At 37.8% G+C, this 19,308-nt stretch overlaps 3 protein-coding genes and 1 pseudogene across 4 annotated transcripts; all 4 read left to right on the forward strand.

Moving 5' to 3' along the window:
- Positions 1-3: 3 nt before the first annotated feature.
- Positions 4-821, forward strand: LOC108850084 (carboxylesterase SOBER1). Its single transcript, XM_018623671.2, has 4 exons — positions 4-151; positions 299-351; positions 515-638; positions 724-821. Exons 1-4 carry the CDS (start codon positions 4-6, stop codon positions 819-821), a joined length of 423 nt encoding a protein of 140 aa, XP_018479173.2.
- A 5,501-nt stretch (positions 822-6,322) lies between these two features.
- On the forward strand, positions 6,323-7,902 carry LOC108854673 (probable carboxylesterase SOBER1-like). 2 transcript variants are annotated; one of them, XM_018628286.2, is made up of 6 exons: positions 6,333-6,677; positions 6,797-6,849; positions 6,973-7,096; positions 7,170-7,291; positions 7,378-7,485; positions 7,607-7,902. In XM_018628286.2, the coding sequence occupies exons 1-6, from the start codon at positions 6,398-6,400 to the stop codon at positions 7,706-7,708; spliced, it is 789 nt and encodes a 262-aa protein (XP_018483788.2). In that variant the 5' UTR covers positions 6,333-6,397; the 3' UTR covers positions 7,709-7,902. The 2 variants fall into 2 exon arrangements, with proteins under 2 accessions (XP_056863812.1, XP_018483788.2); XM_057007832.1 differs by having other exon boundaries at positions 6,323-6,677; positions 7,170-7,485.
- Positions 7,903-13,764: 5,862 nt separating this feature from the next.
- LOC108848943 (uncharacterized membrane protein At1g16860-like) lies at positions 13,765-15,990 on the forward strand. The gene is made up of 4 exons (XM_018622413.2): positions 13,765-14,652; positions 14,790-14,945; positions 15,027-15,238; positions 15,581-15,990. Exons 1-4 carry the CDS (start codon positions 13,879-13,881, stop codon positions 15,771-15,773), a joined length of 1,335 nt encoding a protein of 444 aa, XP_018477915.1. The 5' UTR covers positions 13,765-13,878; the 3' UTR covers positions 15,774-15,990.
- A 1,615-nt stretch (positions 15,991-17,605) lies between these two features.
- LOC108850087 (F-box protein At4g22280-like) lies at positions 17,606-19,036 on the forward strand (annotated as a pseudogene).
- Positions 19,037-19,308: the final 272 nt, after the last annotated feature.

The following is a 19,308-nucleotide window of genomic DNA, read 5'->3' on the forward strand; positions in this document are numbered from 1 at the left end:
GCCATGGCTCGACCCTTCATCTTGTGGCTTCACGGTTTGGGAGACTCTGGACCCGCCAACGAAAACATCAAGACAGTTTTCAAGTCCCCGGAGCTGAGTGACGCTAAGTGGCTCTTCCCTTCTGCTCCATACAATCCCGTTACCTGCAACCGTACGATCTTCCTTGTTATATTTATTGTCTTTGTTCTTTGGATTCATATTTTTTTATTGCTCTGTGGTTTGGTGTCCAATATAAAGATCAAAATGTTGTCTGAAAAAAATCTTTGATCCTTGTTTCATTATTGTTTTTATTGTGCAGAGGGTCGGGTGATGCCTTCTTGGTTTGATGTCCCTGAGCTTCCTTTTAGAGCGGTATTTCTTTCCTTCTCTCTTGATCTGAACTCTCTAAACTGCTAGCTACTTCCACACCCTTGGATTTTGTAACGTTATGTAATATTAGCATTCTTGCATTTTTTTTTTACAAATTCTATTTGACGGGATCACGTCTAGTAAGTAACTTTGGTTTATGTGTTAGGGATCTCGAATTGATGAAACCAGCATTCTTGAAGCTGTTAAGAAGGTCCATGCGATTATAGACCAGGAGATTGCTAGAGGAACGAGACCAGAAAATGTGTTTATCTGTGGAATAAGCCAAGGAGGTTGCTCTCTCTCTACTCTCTTTGCCTCTTTTCATGAATCTTCACTTGCAATTGGTGGCTCCTAACACTAAGATTCTGAATGCAGGTGCTTTAACATTGGCTAGTGTTCTTCTTTATCCAAAAACACTTGGAGGAGGAGCTGTCCTTAGCGGTTGGGTTCCATTGTTGGATAAGCTTGAATAACTTGAGAATCAAGTAATAGATCTCCTACCGAGATATGGATTAGGAGATAAGATAAGTCCCTGATATTTAGGAGTTATCTAAATATCATATGTGTTGTTATCTTAGGGCTTTGGTTTTATATATAAGAGATGTCGATGTGTGGCATCCTTGTGTGGTTTTATAAGCTTTAGTTTTGAGAGGATTTTCTAAAGCAAGTTTGAGGTTAATAAGAAGAGCAAGGTCTTATTACTTTTGGTTTGTGATTGTTATATTTCGGATTCTACACGTGGTATCAGAGCTTGCCAGAGTTCGATCGGAAGAGAGAAACAATGGGAGATTTGTCGACTGTGATAGTAAAACCGAAGGTTACTGGATCGCCGTTCTTTACTTGTCCTATGCTGAACTCAGCAAACTATACTGTATGGGCAATAAGGATAACGGTTCTACTCAAGCTACATAAAGTTTGGGAAGTTGTGGAAACAGAGTCTACAGATTCTGAGAAGAATAATGTAGCGATTGCACTGATTTTTCAGTCCATACCAGAAACACTTATCTTACAAGTGGGGAATCTAAGCACCGCAAATAAGGTATGGGAAGCAGTGAAATCGAGACACATGGGGGCTGAACGAGTTCGAGAAGCTAGACTACAGACTCTCCAGTCTGAATTTGAGAGATTGAAGATGAAGGAGGATGAAAAGATCGATGACTTTGTGGGAAAGTTAGCTGAGATATCATCTAAGTCAGCCGCTCTTGGTGAAACGATTGAGGAAACAAAGTTGGTTAAGAAATTCTTGTCTAGTCTTCCCCGGAGAAAGTTTATACATATCGTAGCCGCACTTGAGCAGGTTCTCGATTTGAAGACTACAACTTATGAAGATATTGTTGGACGAATCAAAACGTTTGAGGAGCGTGTTACTTTGGACGAAGAAGAATCGCAGGAGAATCAGAAACTCATGTATGCGAACTCTGACTCAAACTCTGCCTCTGCAAACCATGACTCCAATGGCTACTATCGTGGAAGGGGACGTGGTGGAAGGTATTATAACAGAGGTAGAGGAAGAGGACGCTATAATGGTGGACGCTACAACGATCGAAGTTACGGAGAGGTTGATCTTTCTAAGATCACGTGTTTCCGCTGCGATAAGAGTGGACATTATGCTTCTACTTGTCCTGATCGTCTGCTGAAGTTGCAAGAGACCACAGAAACTAAGGAGAAGGAGACAGACACGACAGAAGCAGAAGAGCTAATGATGAGTGAACTGATGATGAATGAAGTTGAGCTAATGATGAACGAAGTAGTTTACTTGAATGAGAAGAACATCAATCCGCAGGAACTTGGGATCAACTCCGATGATGTCTGGTACTTAGACAATGGCGCGAGCAATCACATGACGGGGAATAGAAGTTACTTCAAAAGTCTTGATGAATCTGTCACAGGAAAGGTGAGGTTTGGAGATGATTCCCGTATTGACATAAAAGGGAAAGGATCGATTCTGTTTTGCAGTAAAGATGGAGGAAATAAAATCATTGCAGATGTCTATTACATACCAGACTTAAAGAGCAACATCATTAGTCTTGGTCAGGCTACTGAGTCAGGTTGTGATGTAAAGATGAAGGATGACTATCTCACTCTAAGCGACAGAAACGGGAAGCTCATAGCGAGAGCCAAGAGGTCAAGAAATCGACTATACAAGGTCCACATCAATATAGTCAATCCGATATGTCTGCAAGTTACTACTCTAAGCGACTCAGATAAATGGCATGCACGACTTGGGCACATTGGAAAGGATTCAATGAGGAAGATGATTAAGAAGGAGATGGTGACTGGAATACCTAATATTGAAGTAGAAAAGGATACATGTTCTTCATGCATGCTTGGGAAGCAAGCAAGAGGCTCGTTCCCGCAAACGACCACATACAGAGCAGAGAAAGTACTCGAGCTGGTCCACGGTGATCTGTGTGGTCCCATCGCGCCACAAACACCAGCATTTAAGAGATACATCTTCGTCCTTATAGATGACTACTCTCGTTATATGTGGACGATATTACTTAGAGAAAAGGGAGAAGCATTTGAAAAGTTCAAGGTCTTTAAGGCGTTAGTAGAGAAGGAGACAGGAGCTACCATCAAATGTTTTAGAACAGATCGTGGTGGAGAATTCACATCCAACGAATTCTCCTTATACTGTGAAGCCTCTGGTATTGTCAGACACCTTACGGCACCTTACTCTCCACAACAAAACGGAGTAGTAGAGAGACGTAACCGGACTCTTATGGGAATGACGAGAAGCTTATTGAAAGGTATGGAGTGTCCTAATTACCTTTGGGGAGAAGCTGTAAGACATTCAACTTATCTTATCAATCGTGTGGCAACTCGAGTTCTAGAGTCTAAAACTCCATACGAAGCGTTCAAGAAGAAGAAGCCTTCTATTGAGCATCTACGGGTATTTGGTTGCGTTGGGTACGCCAAGGTAGTTACTCCACACCTTAAGAAGCTTGAGGATCGCTCTCATATACTAGTACATCTTGGCACGGAACCGGGCTCGAAGGCCTATAGACTATATGATCCTTTAAAACGAAGAATCATTGTGAGCAGGGACGTTATATTTGATGAGTGCAGGAAGTGGAACTGGAAAAATAGCAGAGAAGAAAGTGGAGGAACGTTTGATATTATATATGGAACATTTGGGAACAGAGGTTTCAGTGGCGAAGAGATAGAAAATACTGAGATGAGTAAAACAGTTGTAGCAGCAGCTAATCAAAAGGAGGAGACTCAGGGTAACAGTGAGGATGAAAGCCAAGAAATGGAAGACGATGATGTGGCTATACTAAGACGATCAGTGAGAGATAAAAGGAAACCGGTTTATCTTGATGATTACGTGCTTTTGGCTGAGCTTGATGGTGAACGATTGCTCTTAAGCTTGAATGATGAACCTTGGGACTATGAAGAGGCAAAGGATAAGAAGGTCTGGTGCGACGCTTGTGATGATGAGATTGCGTCGATAGAAAAGAACAAAACATGGGAGCTGGTTGATCTTCCTATCGGTGCAAAAGCTATTGGTCTCAAGTGGGTGTTTAAGGTAAAGAGGAACTCAGATGGGAGTATTAATAAGTTCAAGGCAAGACTGGTGGCAAAAGGTTATATACAGAGACATGGGATTGATTTCGATGAAGTCTTTGCGCCAGTAGCACGGATTGAAACAGTACGTTTTCTTATTGCATTAGCAGCTTCCAGAGGATGGCAAATTCACCATCTAGATGTTAAGACGGCCTTCTTACATGGAGACCTAAGAGAAGAAGTATTTGTAAGTCAACCTCAAGGCTATGTGATCCGTGGACAAGAAAATAAAGTTTACAGACTCAGGAAAGCACTCTATGGGTTGCGACAAGCTCCGCGTGCTTGGAATGAGAAGCTGAATTCGGTTCTTGGAAGTTTGGGTTTCATCAAGTGTTCTAAGGAGCCTGCTCTGTATCGGAGAACAGAGGATGAACACATTCTCTTGATAGCGGTCTATGTGGATGACTTACTTGTGACTGGTTCGAGACTTGATGATATAATTGAGTTCAAGAAAGGAATGGCTAAGAACTTTGAGATGAGTGATCTTGGAATGCTTACTTATTACCTTGGGATTGAGGTTGATCAGCATCGAGACGGTATTACATTGAGACAGGAACGGTACGCCATAAAGATACTTTCTGAGAGTGGTATGAGTGATTGCAACATCGTTCACATACCGATGGATCCAGGAGTGACGCTTTCAAGGTCGATTAATGAGCAGAATATAGATGAGAAGGAATATAGGAGGAACATTGGCTGCTTAAGGTATCTATTGCACACACGACCGGATCTCTCTTATGCAGTAGGAGTTCTCAGTAGATACATGGCGACACCAAAGAGCTCTCATAGCGCTGCGTTGAAGGTAGTATTGAGGTATCTGCAAGGTACATTGTCATATGGACTCAACTTCAAGCGATCTGGTGAAACAGGAATTGAAGGGTACAGTGACGCGTCACATAACGTTGATGAGGACGATGGAAGAAGCTCGAGTGGTCACGTGTTCTACTATGCTAACTGTCCAATTACATGGAGCTCGCACAAGCAGGAAACAGTTGCTTTGTCTTCTTGCGAGGCCGAGTTTATGGCAGCAACTGAGGCAGCTAAACAAGCTATTTGGCTCCAAGAACTACTAGGAGAGATATCAGGAATGGAATGCAGAAAGGTGCCGCTTATGATAGATAACAAGTCAGCCATAGCCTTAACAAAGAATCCTGTGTTTCATGGTCGCAGCAAACACATCCATCGCCGCTACCACTTCATACGGGAATGTGTCGACAATGGTCTGATCGAGGTACATCACATAGCTGGAGCAAAACAGAGAGCAGACATCTTAACAAAAGCCTTGGGAAAACTAAAGTTCAAGGAAATGAGAAATATGATAGGAGTTGAAGAAGTGTCGAAAGCAAATTCAAGCTTAAGGGGGAGATTGTTGGATAAGCTTGAATAACTTGAGAATCAAGTAATAGATCTCCTACCGAGATATGGATTAGGAGATAAGATAAGTCCCTGATATTTAGGAGTTATCTAAATATCATATGTGTTGTTATCTTAGGGCTTGGTTTTATATATAAGAGATGTCGATGTGTGGCATCCTTGTGTGGTTTTATAAGCTTTTAGTTTTGAGAGGATTTTCTAAAGCAAGTTTGAGGTTAATAAGAAGAGCAAGGTCTTATTACTTTTGGTTTGTGATTGTTATATTTCGGATTCTACATCCATTAACTTCTTCAATGATCAATCAGTTTCCAGAAGAAGCTAAAAAGGTGCATCAACTGTATTTTTCCTGTCATTGTTTTTTGAGTTTTCTAAGTCTCTTCCATGTTTTTGGAAAATGTAGACACCGATCTTGTGGTCTCATGGGACTGATGACGAGCTTGTGCTCTTTGAAGCTGGTCAAGCTGCTCTTCCTTTTCTTGAACAAGCCGGTGTCACCTGTGAATTCAAGGTATTTTCAAAAATCATTTTTGGAAGTTTCTCTTTCAAGGGCCTAAGAAAAGATCGTCCAACATACTAAAAAACAGCCTCTCTCTCTCTATCTGATTAGGCGTATCCAGGTCTTGCGCACTGGATGAACGACGAGGAGCTACAGTATATAGAGTCATGGATCAAGTCACGGATGCAAAGTTCCTCGTCGTCTTCGTCCTGAATGTCTTAAAGCAATGTTTTTCATTCAATACGAATATCATGTTATCTGTGAAGACAAAAGAAGAAGGGACATTGATTACTACTTAAAAAGCTCTCTTTCTCTTGTTCTGGTCATGTAAGCAAATGATAAAAACATTGTTCATCAAGTATCTGTTTGGTAATTAATATGAGAACTATAATGTTTGTATATATGTCTCAAGACTTTTCTCTTTCAGTTTGCAAAACGTTAAATCAAATCTTGCCTGCACGTCATGAAAAGAAACAGAACATAGCCAAAAAATAAACACCGAGGGTATTTTGGTCATTTAGCAAACATCTCTTTGCTTCTGTCATAAAAAAAAACACAACTTTGAGAGATCTGTCTCCCGAGTAAAATGGTGAAGGCAGGATCGATATTGACATGCGAACAAGCACATTGACGAAACCGATCGTTCTCTTCTCGATCTCACTGTTGAGCACCGTCCTCTTCTTCGCATTCTTCTTCGAAGACAAGCCTTACTCATCATCATCTCCCTCTTCGTCAGACTCCATGGCTCGAAGAACCTTCATCTTGTGGCTTCACGGGCTTGGAGATTCCGGACCTGCCAACGAACCCATCAAGTCACTTTTCAAGTCTCCCGAGTTTACCAACACCAAATGGCTCTTCCCATCCGCTCCTCCTAATCCTGTCTCCTGCAATCGTAAGATTTGATCTTTTCAAAGTTTCTAAATTTATTAGATCAAGGATGTTGTGAATCTCGTTGTCCTGTAGAAATCTTTAGTTTGTCTTGATTGTGTAATTTCTTGTCCTCTTGTGTAGATGGTATGGTGATGCCTTCTTGGTTTGACATCCGTGAGCTTCCTCTTACCGCGGTAACAAACTGTCTCTTACTCTTTAACTTGTTAATGGTTTCTGAGTAGATTTAAGAGTTAAAAAGGAAGATCCTTTATTGCATTCTTACGATTGTATCTAAGTGTGTGGCTTTTATGTGATAGGGCTCTCCAAATGATGAAAGCAGTGTGCTTGAAGCAGTTAAGAACGTTCATGCTGTTATAGATAAGGAGATTGCAGGAGGAATCAAGCCAGAAAACGTGTATATCTGTGGATTTAGCCAAGGAGGTGATCTCCCTTTTTTTCATTTTCTCTTGATATATAGTCTTGCATCTACTGACTATCGTTTTCTTACTTACAGGGGCATTAACCTTGGCTAGTGCTCTGCTTTACCCTAAAACTCTTGGAGGAGGTGCAGTCTTTAGTGGATGGGTTCCATTCAATTCTTCTGTCATCAATCAGTTTACCAAAGATGCTATCAAGGTTTCTATCTGTTGTTGTTTTTTTCTTTTTCTTGTCAAATTTTTTATTTTTCTAGTGACTGTTTTTAATTTTTTGTGCATATGTAGACGCCAATCTTGTGGTCTCATGGGATTGATGACAAGACTGTACTATTCGAAGCTGGTCAAGCAGCTCTTCCTTTCCTTCAACAAGCTGGTGTCACTTGTGAATTTAAGGTACCTTCATAATAAGCAAATCCAATATACAAATAAGTCTGTCAAATCTAAATACTAGAATCACTTGTTGCTGCTCCCCATGATTGTTTTTCTTATTTTTGAACCAATCGTTTATCTGCAGGCATATCCAGATCTTGGACACTCGATTAGTAATAATGAGCTTCAGTATCTGGAGTCATGGATCAAACAGAGGATGCTGAGTTCCTCTTCTTCTTCTTCTTAAAAGCTTTTGAGATCGAGTTTGTTTGTCCAACCAGTTCAATTTTCTATTTGCTAAATGGATAATCAGAAGATTGAACATATGGAAATGATTAAACACTCTAAAAAGAACAACTAAAATATTCTAAAATCTTCCATTTTAATTTTGTTCAATAACTGTGGATTTAAGAATATTTTATGAAATGACAAGTTCAATCACACTATATTTTAAAGTTTTTTTTTTAAAATCACTAGTAGATTTGTTATCATATTAATACAAATCACCTCAAATGACTATTTAAATACACCCCAAACCGGTTTGGTTTAGTGGGTATAGTTTGGTTTTTGGTTATTGTAATTTGTGTTGATCTGATAAAATCATATGCCAATACTTGAAGACAACATCAATATACAGTTTTTTTGGGACTGTCAGCACCATGAGATATAAGTGACTACAACTACAACTTATATATGTTACATGTGCAAATAAATCAATAGCTCAAAAAATACAAATAGTTTTTTTCTGTCGTGAAAAGAATAATAATACAAATCTTTAGTATTTGCTAACGTTCAATTCAAAGTAATTATTGATATACAATTTATGTCTGGCAAATGGCCATCAAATAATATTTTCTAAACTTTTGTGAAAATGATGTTTTGTAAGTGGAATTTATTTAACGTAATAAAGAAGATAAACGTTCACATCATAGTTTTAACAGTGTACTAGATTTTGACCCGCGTTTGAAAAACGCGGGTTTTCTCGAAATTAAATATTTTTTAAAAGTTATATAAGATAGTGTATAGGTTTGGGAACACATATCTAAAATCGAGAACTGGACTGTACCAAATCAAAATAAAACTGAACTAAATTTCATAAATAACCGATCAAATTATATATTTTGAAACTAAAAAATCGAAACAAAACCTTAAACCAAATAGATACATCAATTTTTAAAATACAAACTATCCATAAGTTAATTATATCTAGTGTCTAAATAACAAATATCCTAAAAATAATATATATAAACCGAATGACTGAATATTTTTATTCAAAATATTAAAAATCATCTGAATTATCAAATATTTTTTTTCTGGATAACTCGAATTACCTGATATTTAAATTGAAAATCCCAAATTATCTGATATCTTTTTCTATAATTATAAATCTGTAATTACTCGGAATGCCATAATTGAACCGGAACTCAATTTGACCCAACTTTTTTGCATATTAGCTGCTTTCCAACTCTACTACTGAACCGAACCAAAAATAACCAAACTGAAACTCAACCAAACTTTGGAAATACCTAAACAGTTCCTAAATTTATAAAACCAAAATACCCGAATCGAAATTAAATGCTGCGGACTAATAATGCATCTTCATTTAAATGGTACGAAGAAAGTATTATATTCTTACAAATTATTTAACTCTTATTAATGGGGTTACATATGTCGTTATAAGACAAATTACGATATAAACAATATTTTTATATATTCAAACCAGACCTGCGGTCGAACCAGTAGACCCGATCATCGTATATAAACTGGACTGGCTTATGTTCTTCATATAACATTATATCAAAGGTTCTACCAACTGATATGTTTCGAGAAAATTTGGTTTAACGAAAACCTATTAATAAAAAATCAGGTAAAATTCATATTATGTCTTTAACCCGTGAATGGATACCGCTTAACCCAGCGAAATCCAAAAAAAAACAATAATATTTTAAAAAATTGATTAAATAGGGTAGTGGAAGGTATAATTATCGTATAAGAATGTATATATCCTATGAAACTATAATGGCATATTTTTAATATTTCACATAGAATTAATGTTAGTTTTAAATGCAATAGAGAAATTATAAATCCTTTTAATTGGTTTTATTGACACACAACAACACCTTTTGTTTTGATACTATATAGTTATGATTCAGTTTGAGGTTTGGATTTATTTAAGTAAATATCCTATGTGTATATATTTTGAAGTATTAGTTTGTTAGTCTGTTGATAAGATATTTAAATGTAGAATATTTGGTATGTTATGTCGATAAGTCAAGAGAGATTCATAATGTAGAGATCTTTTGAATCTCAATGGCTGGTTTCATGGAAATAGAAGCATCATTTAAAGAAATGATTTGATTCATAGCTAATCTATGTTTACATTTGATTCCTTTTGCTATATGATGTTATACAACATGTGCATTGTAATATATCAGTAGAAAAATATATTAGAATAAAAAGTCAATAAATTTTGCATTGAAATCATAAAACGGCATTTATTTTGAAACAAAATTTTTGCTCTAAAACGACATCTAATTCGAAACGGAGAGAGTATGATGGTTTATTAACATACATGAAGTGTCATTTATAGATTGAGAAATGGTTAAATGATATACTATAAAACGTAAGAATGCCAATAATTTGAAATTTTAATATTATATAGTATAAACACACATAAGAAGGCCAATAATTTTTTATCGCATAATATATATATATATTCTTTTATTTTAAAGTTTAAAATCATGATCGAAAAAGTGATTAAAATATGAATATATGCTCAATCGGTCAATAATTATGTTACAAATATAAGGAGCATAATCGAATAATATGCTTTGAATATTGCACATTTACGTGTTGTTAGTGAGATACATATGTTTGATTGACATTTCTATACCAAAAATATATTTATAATTTTTAGATGAATAAAGAAATGATAATGGCAGAAAATGTAATATTGAAAATAAACCAACGACATTTCCAAAAATATATCATGTATTTATTGTTTTGATTGTTAGAGAAATTTAAGGGAAGACCAAAACATAATAAGTTAAAGGAAAGGGTCCAAATAACCTTTCATAGGTAGATTTATTTATACTTCTTCTCTTTTAATAAAGTAGATGTTCTTCTGAACAAAAGAAAACGATTTTAATAAATATAGTTTCAGCATATGTCGATATCTAAATTTGAAATCATTTAACTAGTGAACGATTATTAGATCCGACAGAAGCCAATATAGAAAATCCAAATCAGTTGCATGGGTCTGTTGATACTGCAGGGGTATTTTCGTCTACACCCATAATTTCCCATTTGCGCCCATTTTATCTCTTTGGATTCTCTCAGCTGCACCCACCGACTACTTTTAATTTCTCTCAACTACCCCTTAGCGAATTCAAATATTACAGAATCTTAACACTAGTGACAGCTAGAACAAGAATCCAGTAATAAGTGCAAGAAAAAAAAATATGAGAACAATATATATATACATATTTTATTTGATATTTACAAACATGTGCGACTGTTTTCTAAATATTTGAATGCTTAAAATCTTAATAAATGATGTCATTGCTAAGTCAAATGTTCAATAAGGTTTAATATATCGAAAGGAAACCTGAATTTAGCAAGCCTCGTATATCTAAATTATAGCCAAACACAACCAAATGATCGGTAGGTAAATGTTTAAAAGTATTATCCAAGACTGCAAGTACTACTTGATGAGATTTTTCATAGTGGAAGAAAAATAATCATCAACCCGATGTATTACCTTAAGCTTTGAATAATTAATAACAACTGGCATAGGCGCATAGCCGCTGAAATCTGAAACAAAGATTTCAATCTACTAACTATGTTTGTACTATAGTGTATATTTTAAACTGCTTCAATTATTGAACATCATTCGAAATTTAAAATGCAAGAGTTTAGCTCATCTTTTCTCTCTCCTTATCCTCTCGTCTGTAAAAAAAAGAAAACTAAATCTGAGTCGAGCTCCGGTCCGGTGAGCGCGTGAGCGCGACGACCGGCACCGGAGGCACCCCTTCTTCTTCTTTTCTCTTCGTCTCTTGCTGCTCTTCTTCTTCTTCCTTCGTTTCCGACATATTGCAGGTCCTGGTGTAGGGTTTCTAACCGGTGGTGCTCCCTGCGCAAGAGCTTCTTCCCGGTGATGTTCCTGCTGCTACTGGTTCCGCAGTGAGGTTGTCGAGGTGTAGATTAGCGGAGTAGTCGGCTTTTTTGAGTTGGGAGAGGATCGATTTTCAATCTCTAGATCTTCTTCGCTTCATTTCACCATCGTTGTTGATGAGGTTCGGTTTGATTCCGACTGCGGTGGTTCTCTGCCGGTTTCTGGTCGGGAAGAAATCTTCTACAGGGTTAAGGTTCTTCGGGCTCCTTCGGTGTCGCAGCGGTCCAGGCCTTCTTTCTGGTAGTTAGGTGAGCTCTGATGGTCTCTTTGGCCAACAGAGGCGAGTCGTGAGCTTCAGTGTGCAGGAGGAGATGGCGCTCAGCTCTGTTCAGATTCGTGTGGGTGTGGCTAGCTGTTGTATTCACTTTTCTGGTGGATTTCGGTTGTCGTCTATGGCTGTCGAAGGCATCTTTCCACGCAACATCACCTCGGTCCTATTCAATACGGCTGCCTATCAGTTCATCCAAATGTTTAAGGCGGCAGCTTTCATTTTGGATTCGAGTCTCTATGCTTTTTGGTTTATCCTAGTTCTCATTGACACGGGTCTAGGTTCTAACGTCAGAGTAATCGACTTCCGGTTCTCGGCGGTCACAAATGTGGAATCGATTCTCGGGGGGTCATTGATCGTTTCTGTGTCAAACATTTGGTCATACTCATTTCCCGGTGCCGTAATGTTCACTTGATCCCTTGCGGTAGTGTGTTATGACTTACTTTGCAGGTGATTGGAGATAACCTGATTTGGTGGTGATGGTGAGATCAACTCGCTTTTTGCATGGTCCGTGGCGAAATATAGGTGTGTAAAGCTTGGTTTCTCGGAGCTCTTTTGGTAAGAGTAACTTGAAACCTTCACTTCTATTTCTGTCAAGCGCTTCATCGACGGTGACGGTTATAAGTTTTGAGGAGTTCATTGGAAGCTAGCTACACCGAAGACGACTTGAGAAATCCCGGCATCCTAGGAAACTAGGAGAACCTCACTTTCTCGAGGCTGTCGTCGATGGTGAGAACGGCAACTGATTTCTAAGGATGTTAAAAACTGATTAGTGGAATGTGCCGGGTTTAGTGGGTGGGCGAAGCTAGGATGTAATACACTGATATGGGAAATTTTGTTCAAATCATGCTTGTAACCGGATCTAAATTCCCGTATTTCGGGTTGAATAAAATTTAAATTTTCAAGAAAAAAAAAAAAAAAAAAAAAAAAAAAAAAAAAAAAAAAAAGAAATTTAAAATGCAAAAAAAATTTACAAGGTAGAGAAAGTAACAAGAGTTAGTAAAAAAAAGAGAAAGTAACAAGAGAAGATGATTGTCATTCAAATAATCTATACGTGTATGAACTTATTAATGATTATAGAAACGCTGGCATTGGGACGTTGGAGATGGTCCTACCCTAAGAGAGGTCTATCAATTCTTGTGACTCCAACAACAAAACTCTAATAAACTTCTTTTACAACAAATTAATAAAATAATAATAGTAAGAACAACACCAACAAGGCAACAACAATGTCGATCTTTAATTCAATAAAGAATTCCGAATTTGATGTTCAAGCCTCTGTATTGTCAACAATGGTCAAAGGCCTACACTTTTGTCGTTTCCAAGGCAAGAGTTTGTATTGTATACCAAAGAAGACCATAGTCTAAAACAGTTCTCAAGATTCTCACATGTGATTGTGTGCTTTCCTTATTGCAGTAGCCAAATTAGGAAACATGATATTTGGACTTGCAGTCTATGCATGAAAATTTTCGTAGGTGACGAGATTGGTATAAACATATCACTTATGTAACAACTACGAAATGAATAAAATCCTAGTAGTTTTCAATTAATGATTAATAATTGAAAAATGGATACTCGTAGTTTTTTTTTTTTTTTTTTTTTTTGTCACTGAAATACTCGTAGTTTAACAGTCACCTTTTCTAGGTCAAAATTAAGGGGTTCTTCAGCAACTTTTAGAAACATAAATGGAAAAAGTGTAAATAAAAAAAAGCGCGAACGATTATAGGGATTACTGTTACAAATCAACCAATCAAAAACAAACCCTCTCTTAACCAAAGTGGCAAACTCGTAATATGATAATCATTACATACCCTTTATCGTCATCTAACATCCTACGACGTCCTTCTTCTTGCTTCTCCAGTCTCCACCTTCACTGCCACTCACAACTACACGCGCGACCACACTCTCTCTCTCTCTCTCTCTTCTGAAGCACTCAAGAGAGTAAAGTTCTCTCTCTCTCCCTCTCTCTAGTAAAATGGCGGGTCGGATCCAATCCCACCAGCTTCCTAATGGACTCTACGTCTCCGGTAAGCTCGAACAGCCTAAAGAACCACGACCACCGACAATGGCGGCTCGTGCCGTGCCTTACACCGGAGGCGACATCAAGAAGTCCGGCGAGCTTGGGAGGATGTTCGACGTCTCCCTCCTCGATCCCCAAGGACCTCCGCCTCCTCCGCCGCTCATCGTCGGCGGTAACAGCAGCGGCGGGAACTCCAGGCAGCATGCGCCGCCGCGTGTCTCCGCCTCTTCTTCGAACCCCAACAGTGGATCCGTTCGGTCCGGACCCAACTCCGGTCCGGTTAAGAAATCTTCCGGTCCGCTCTCTCAACTCCAGCCTACCGGTTTGATAACCTCCGGTTCGCTATCCGGTCCGATCGGGTCCGGGTCCAGACGGTCGGGTCAGATGGACCGTCAAGTGAGTAACTTGGGATCGAGCAAGGCGAAATACGGGTCGTCGGTGACGTGTCTGAACGCCGACCCGGTTCGGGTCGGGTTTAAAGTGCCGAAGACGGTTGTCTGGGCGGTGGTGGTCGTGGCGGCGATGGGGTTGCTCGTGGGGGCGTTTTTAACTGTGGCAGTGAAGAAACCGGTGGTGATTGCGGCGGTTATAGCGGCGGTGGTTCCGGCCGTGGTGGCTTTGGTGTGGAACTGCGTTTGGGGAAGGAAAGGGCTGTTGAGTTTCATCAAGAAGTATCCAGATGCTGAACTTAGAGGCGCCATTGATGGACAGTTCGTTAAAGTTACTGGGGTAAGCTTTCACCTTTTAGGACAAAGATCTCTTTTAGTGTTAAGTTCCAGTTTTAGTTGTCTTTTAGTTTCAGTTTGGTGTTTTAGAATGTCATTATCGTTGTTTTGTTTGAAATGTTAAAACTTTTTGATTTTTAGGTTGTGACATGTGGAAGCATTCCTCTGGAGTCTTCATACCAAAGAACACCAAGATGCGTCTATGTTTCCACGGAGTTGTATGAGTACAAAGGTCTTGGTGGGAGATCCGCAAATCCAAAACATAGATGTTTTTCTTGGGGATCTAGACACGTAGAGGTTAGTTTATACGATCTTTGTCTGAGTGACTATTACAAAGATCTGGTTAAGTCTGATGTGGTTTATGTTTATCTTTGGCAGAGATATGTTTCGGATTTTTACATCTCAGACTTCCAATCTGGATTAAGAGCGCTGGTAAAAGCAGGATATGGATCAAAAGTTTCTCCTTTCGTCAAACCGGCGACAGTGGCTAATGTAACGACTCAGAACAAAGATTTGTCTCCCAGCTTCCTAAAGTGGCTGTCGGATCGCAACCTCTCTGCTGATAATCGTGTCATGCGTCTCAAAGAAGGGTATGCTATATTCCACACCCATCTTAGATTCTTCTTATGATCTATCTTAGCCAATCACTAATAAGATAAAAAACATTTATTGGAGTCACTATACAAATCTTGGACCCTTATTTGTATTTTGGGATTAAGCTGTTTTGTCAATTTAAACGGCGTTGAACATCTCACATCAGTGCTTGATGTGTCTTATGTGCAGAGGCCAAGAAGGTTGAATTAGTAACTTAACGTTAGTGAGAGACCCAAAAGTCACCCGTCTTTAGTAGAAATGATCTTTTGCAAGTTTATTGGTTTCACATTTGTTGCTGAGTTAAAATCATATTTGATTGTGTGGTGATATATGATCAGATACATAAAAGAAGGAAGCACGGTGAGCGTGATGGGAATGGTGAGAAGACACGACAACGTTCTGATGATAGTTCCTCCAGCAGAACCCGTCTCCAGTGGCTGCCGGTGGTGGCGCTGCCTCCTCCCGACCTATGCAGATGGCCTAATCATCACCTGCGACGATAATCAAAACGCTGATGTCATCCCTGTCTGAAACCAAATATATGTATCTAATGCTTCTTTTTTCCCCAAGAAAACTCAATTATATATAAATGCTTAAGAGAGAGGCTCACGAGACTGAGAGGAATGTCTTTTGCGATGACCCTATTAGCTGTTGTTTTTTTGCCCCCTTCTTTGGGGTTTATGTTTTGTTTTGTGTACAGAACGCTCCAAATTGTAAATGCTTAAATAAAAATATTATGTTCCATTTACTACACGAGAAACTTAAGTATTCCCACTGATTGAGGTTAAGAATCTTATCGTACTGAAGGTTACTTGTAAGTTCTTTGTTCTTCTTAGCGGCTATCTTTGTTCTTCTTCAGCTCTTCGCCATTGGCCTTGTAAGTTCAAAAATACTGAAGTTATCGTACTGAAGGTTACTTGTACAGCAAGATAAACAAAACAAACCAAGTAGTACTATCTAAACGTTCAGTCAAATTAATTATTGGTTTACACTGTAAGGAAAAATATAAAATTACAGATCATATAATTGTCAGAGGCGGTTTTCTTTGAAGTATGGACGAGCAACAATAAATTCATTTTCTTAGAACATAATTGAATTTTATATTAATCATATTCCCACTTCCCAGAGCTTCCAATTTCTTAGAACATAATTGAATTTTATATTAATCATATCCCCACTTCCCAGAGCTTCAAGTAGCACAGTCAAGACAGCAACGGGTCGGTGTGACAGAAATTTTGAGTTTAAAGGTATCTATACTATTATAAATTATAGAAGTATAAATAAAAATTACCTCTTAGGTTTACAATTTATTTACAATTCTTTACTATTGAATTAATTAAATGAACTTATTCTTAAATATTTTTTTTATTTTTTTCAAAATTAATGAAGTAATAATTACTCTTAACTCTCTGTTTTCTATGTTTTCTTCGAAACTAATAAAACATTTCCTCAATTGAAGTCACAAAAATTCAGTAAATTTTTATCTTACCTATTGCATATCAATACTATAAATATTAATGCACATCAATATTATACACAAATACATGACTATATGTTAGAACATAATTTTGGTTAAATTTATATGAAACTCCATTTTAAATCTAAATATATATATGCCATGAATGAAATTAACAATTTTTAGATTTTCCCATGATACGTATATCAAATAAAATGATCTTGCCAATTTCTTCAGGAGCTATCAGTTTCCTTTAAAATTTTTTTTTTTAACTTTCTCTTTTTCTTGGTCAATATTTTAAATCTTTCTCAATAGGATATGATTGCATATATTTTCTTATATGCCATTTTACATTTGAAAATTTTAAATTTTACCATAAGTTTTGATTCTACTTTTCATATTTACCATTAATGAATAACTATTTTCGTAAATACATTCAATTTGTGATAAAATAACATTAATTTTTTTTTCTAAATATTTATAAAACATTTATAAATTCAATCACAACCCCTTAGTACTAAACTCTAAACAATAATCATTAAATCCTAAATTTTAAATCCAAATGTTAATATATTTTAGATTAAAAATATTTTTGAAAAGTAGTACTTAAATTGTAAATTGTGATATTTTAATCAATCTGTTTTTACATTTTGTTAGATACTTTTCCATACATAAATTGTTACTTTCCACTAATATGATAAGGATGCCATAGACCATAGAAAGTCACGCCTTGTTGAATCTTTGTTCTTCGCATCTCATCGCATTCATCTGGTTAGTGTTTGCATCTATTCATAAACTATTTTCTTCATCGCACGCGTTGATTAGATGACTAATCTCGCCTTAAGAGTTAAAGGTTTTATTAAGGTTCTTGTTTGTAGTTTAGGGTTTGCATACAACAACAAAAATGATGGATAGGATCAACGGTTTAGCAGACGATATTATTTGCCACATCCTGTCTTTCCTACCCATACAAGAGGCTGCTTTAACATCTGTCCTCTCAAAGCGTTGGCGTAACCTGTTTGCCTTCAGACCAAATCTTCATTTAGACGATCACGGAGTGGTCGATGCAAGAAGAGACAGTTTCATCGGTTTTGTGGATAAAGTATTGTCTGTGACAGGCAGTTTCCCAATGAGGAACATCTTCATAACATGTCGAAACAGCATCGATGCCGACACGGGTCCTGTCACCCGCTGGATGACCGACGCGGTGAGACACGATGTGGTGAACCTTGATATAGACGTAATGTCTTATAGAGATGTGAGCTTGGTGCCTCTCGAGATCTTCACTTGCAAGACATTGATGCGTTGATCCCTGAGGATGTATCTCTTCCATCGCTCAAGACTCTCTTTCTCTGCCGGGTTTATTTTCACAACAGCCGTTACTGTGTTTTGGGAAAGCTTCTTTCTGCGTGCCCTGTTCTTGAGGAACTGACCGTTCTTGGTGGGTACTGGCAGGATCTAAAATGTCCCCGCAACGTGTCCTCTTCCACCCTTAAGAGACTCACCATGAAGTGTACTGGCTGTTTTGATTACTGGGACATGACTCTGGACACTCCAAGTCTTGTCTACTTGGAATACTCGGACTTACCTCCAAGAAAGTATCAAATTTCGAATCTCGAGTCCCTTGTCGAAGCTAAGCTTGATCTCCGAGAGGGTCAAGGAAATCCATCAAATCTTATCAAGGGTTTAAGAAATGTTGAGATCTTGGAGATTTTAACTGTTCTTGATACTGGGATGGTAATCAATGATTTATTTATTTTTTGCGTGCAGGTTAAGGATTTAGTTGATGAGTATTGATTATTTTTTGTTTTTGTCACGCACTCTGTAAATGGCGTGAAGCAGTTCCAGTGTTCATCAACCTCTCTCGCTTAATTATTACAGTTGATTACCCAAGCTACAATTGGGAGTTTCTGCCGCTACTTTTGAACAAGTCTCCACATCTACAGACTCTTGTCATCAATGTAATAATCCAAACCACCCCTTGAAATTTTATTGGGACAAGAAGCTCTAAATCTCTAATCTTGTTTTAGGGTCCAATGCACGCTGATAATGTTGAACGCATGGATTTTCACCTGTGAAAGTACTGAAGATAACTGAGTATGGAGGAGAAGTTGGAGAGCTTGAGCAAATGAAGCTTTTCTTTGAGAAACTGCCATGTCTTGAGCTTGTCAAAGTTTGTGCTTATGCAATAACCAACGAGGAAAAGTCTAGGATCACCAGTGATCTACTAATGCTTCCTAGATCTTCCATGTGCAAGCTCGAGATCAAGTTTTGTGAGAAAGCAAGACCCAAATTGAATACGGGGAGGAGACTATTAAGAATGAATGAAGTTATTTAAACTCTGATAAGCTAGTTTTTTGTGCATAATTGCTCTGTTTTCTATTGCGCGGACGTGAATAAGAAGACAAATACTCTCAGTATATGTCAACAATGTACTCATAAACCTTTATTTAAAAATGAAACATCATCCCTGTTTGTTTTCCTCCACAATAGTGTTATTTTAAAAATTTGAGAGTTGTCTCTTTATTGACTCTTCTCTGTGAAATGCATACACAAGATACAACTTACAAGAGGTCAGAAGAAAAGCTTTACGGTATTTGATCACAAACA

The sequence above is a fragment of the Raphanus sativus genome, chromosome 4, assembly GCF_000801105.2.
Source record: "Raphanus sativus cultivar WK10039 chromosome 4, ASM80110v3, whole genome shotgun sequence".
NCBI lineage: Eukaryota > Viridiplantae > Streptophyta > Magnoliopsida > Brassicales > Brassicaceae > Raphanus > Raphanus sativus.

Bases quoted from the DNA above. Each gene is read 5' to 3' on its own strand.
- LOC108854673 (XM_057007832.1), top strand. From the start codon at position 6,398: ATGCGAACAAGCACATTGACGAAACCGATCGTTCTCTTCTCGATCTCA. The intron at 6,850-6,972 runs GTAACAAACTGT...TTTATGTGATAG, and splicing joins GTGAGCTTCCTCTTACCGCG to GGCTCTCCAAATGATGAAAG. The intron at 7,486-7,606 runs GTACCTTCATAA...GTTTATCTGCAG, and splicing joins GTGTCACTTGTGAATTTAAG to GCATATCCAGATCTTGGACA.
- LOC108848943 (XM_018622413.2), top strand. From the start codon at position 13,879: ATGGCGGGTCGGATCCAATCCCACCAGCTTCCTAATGGACTCTACGTC. The intron at 14,653-14,789 runs GTAAGCTTTCAC...TTTGATTTTTAG, and splicing joins AGTTCGTTAAAGTTACTGGG to GTTGTGACATGTGGAAGCAT. The intron at 14,946-15,026 runs GTTAGTTTATAC...TATCTTTGGCAG, and splicing joins GGGGATCTAGACACGTAGAG to AGATATGTTTCGGATTTTTA.
- LOC108850084 (XM_018623671.2), top strand. From the start codon at position 4: ATGGCTCGACCCTTCATCTTGTGGCTTCACGGTTTGGGAGACTCTGGA. The intron at 352-514 runs GTATTTCTTTCC...TTTATGTGTTAG, and splicing joins CTGAGCTTCCTTTTAGAGCG to GGATCTCGAATTGATGAAAC. The intron at 639-723 runs GTTGCTCTCTCT...TTCTGAATGCAG, and splicing joins CTGTGGAATAAGCCAAGGAG to GTGCTTTAACATTGGCTAGT.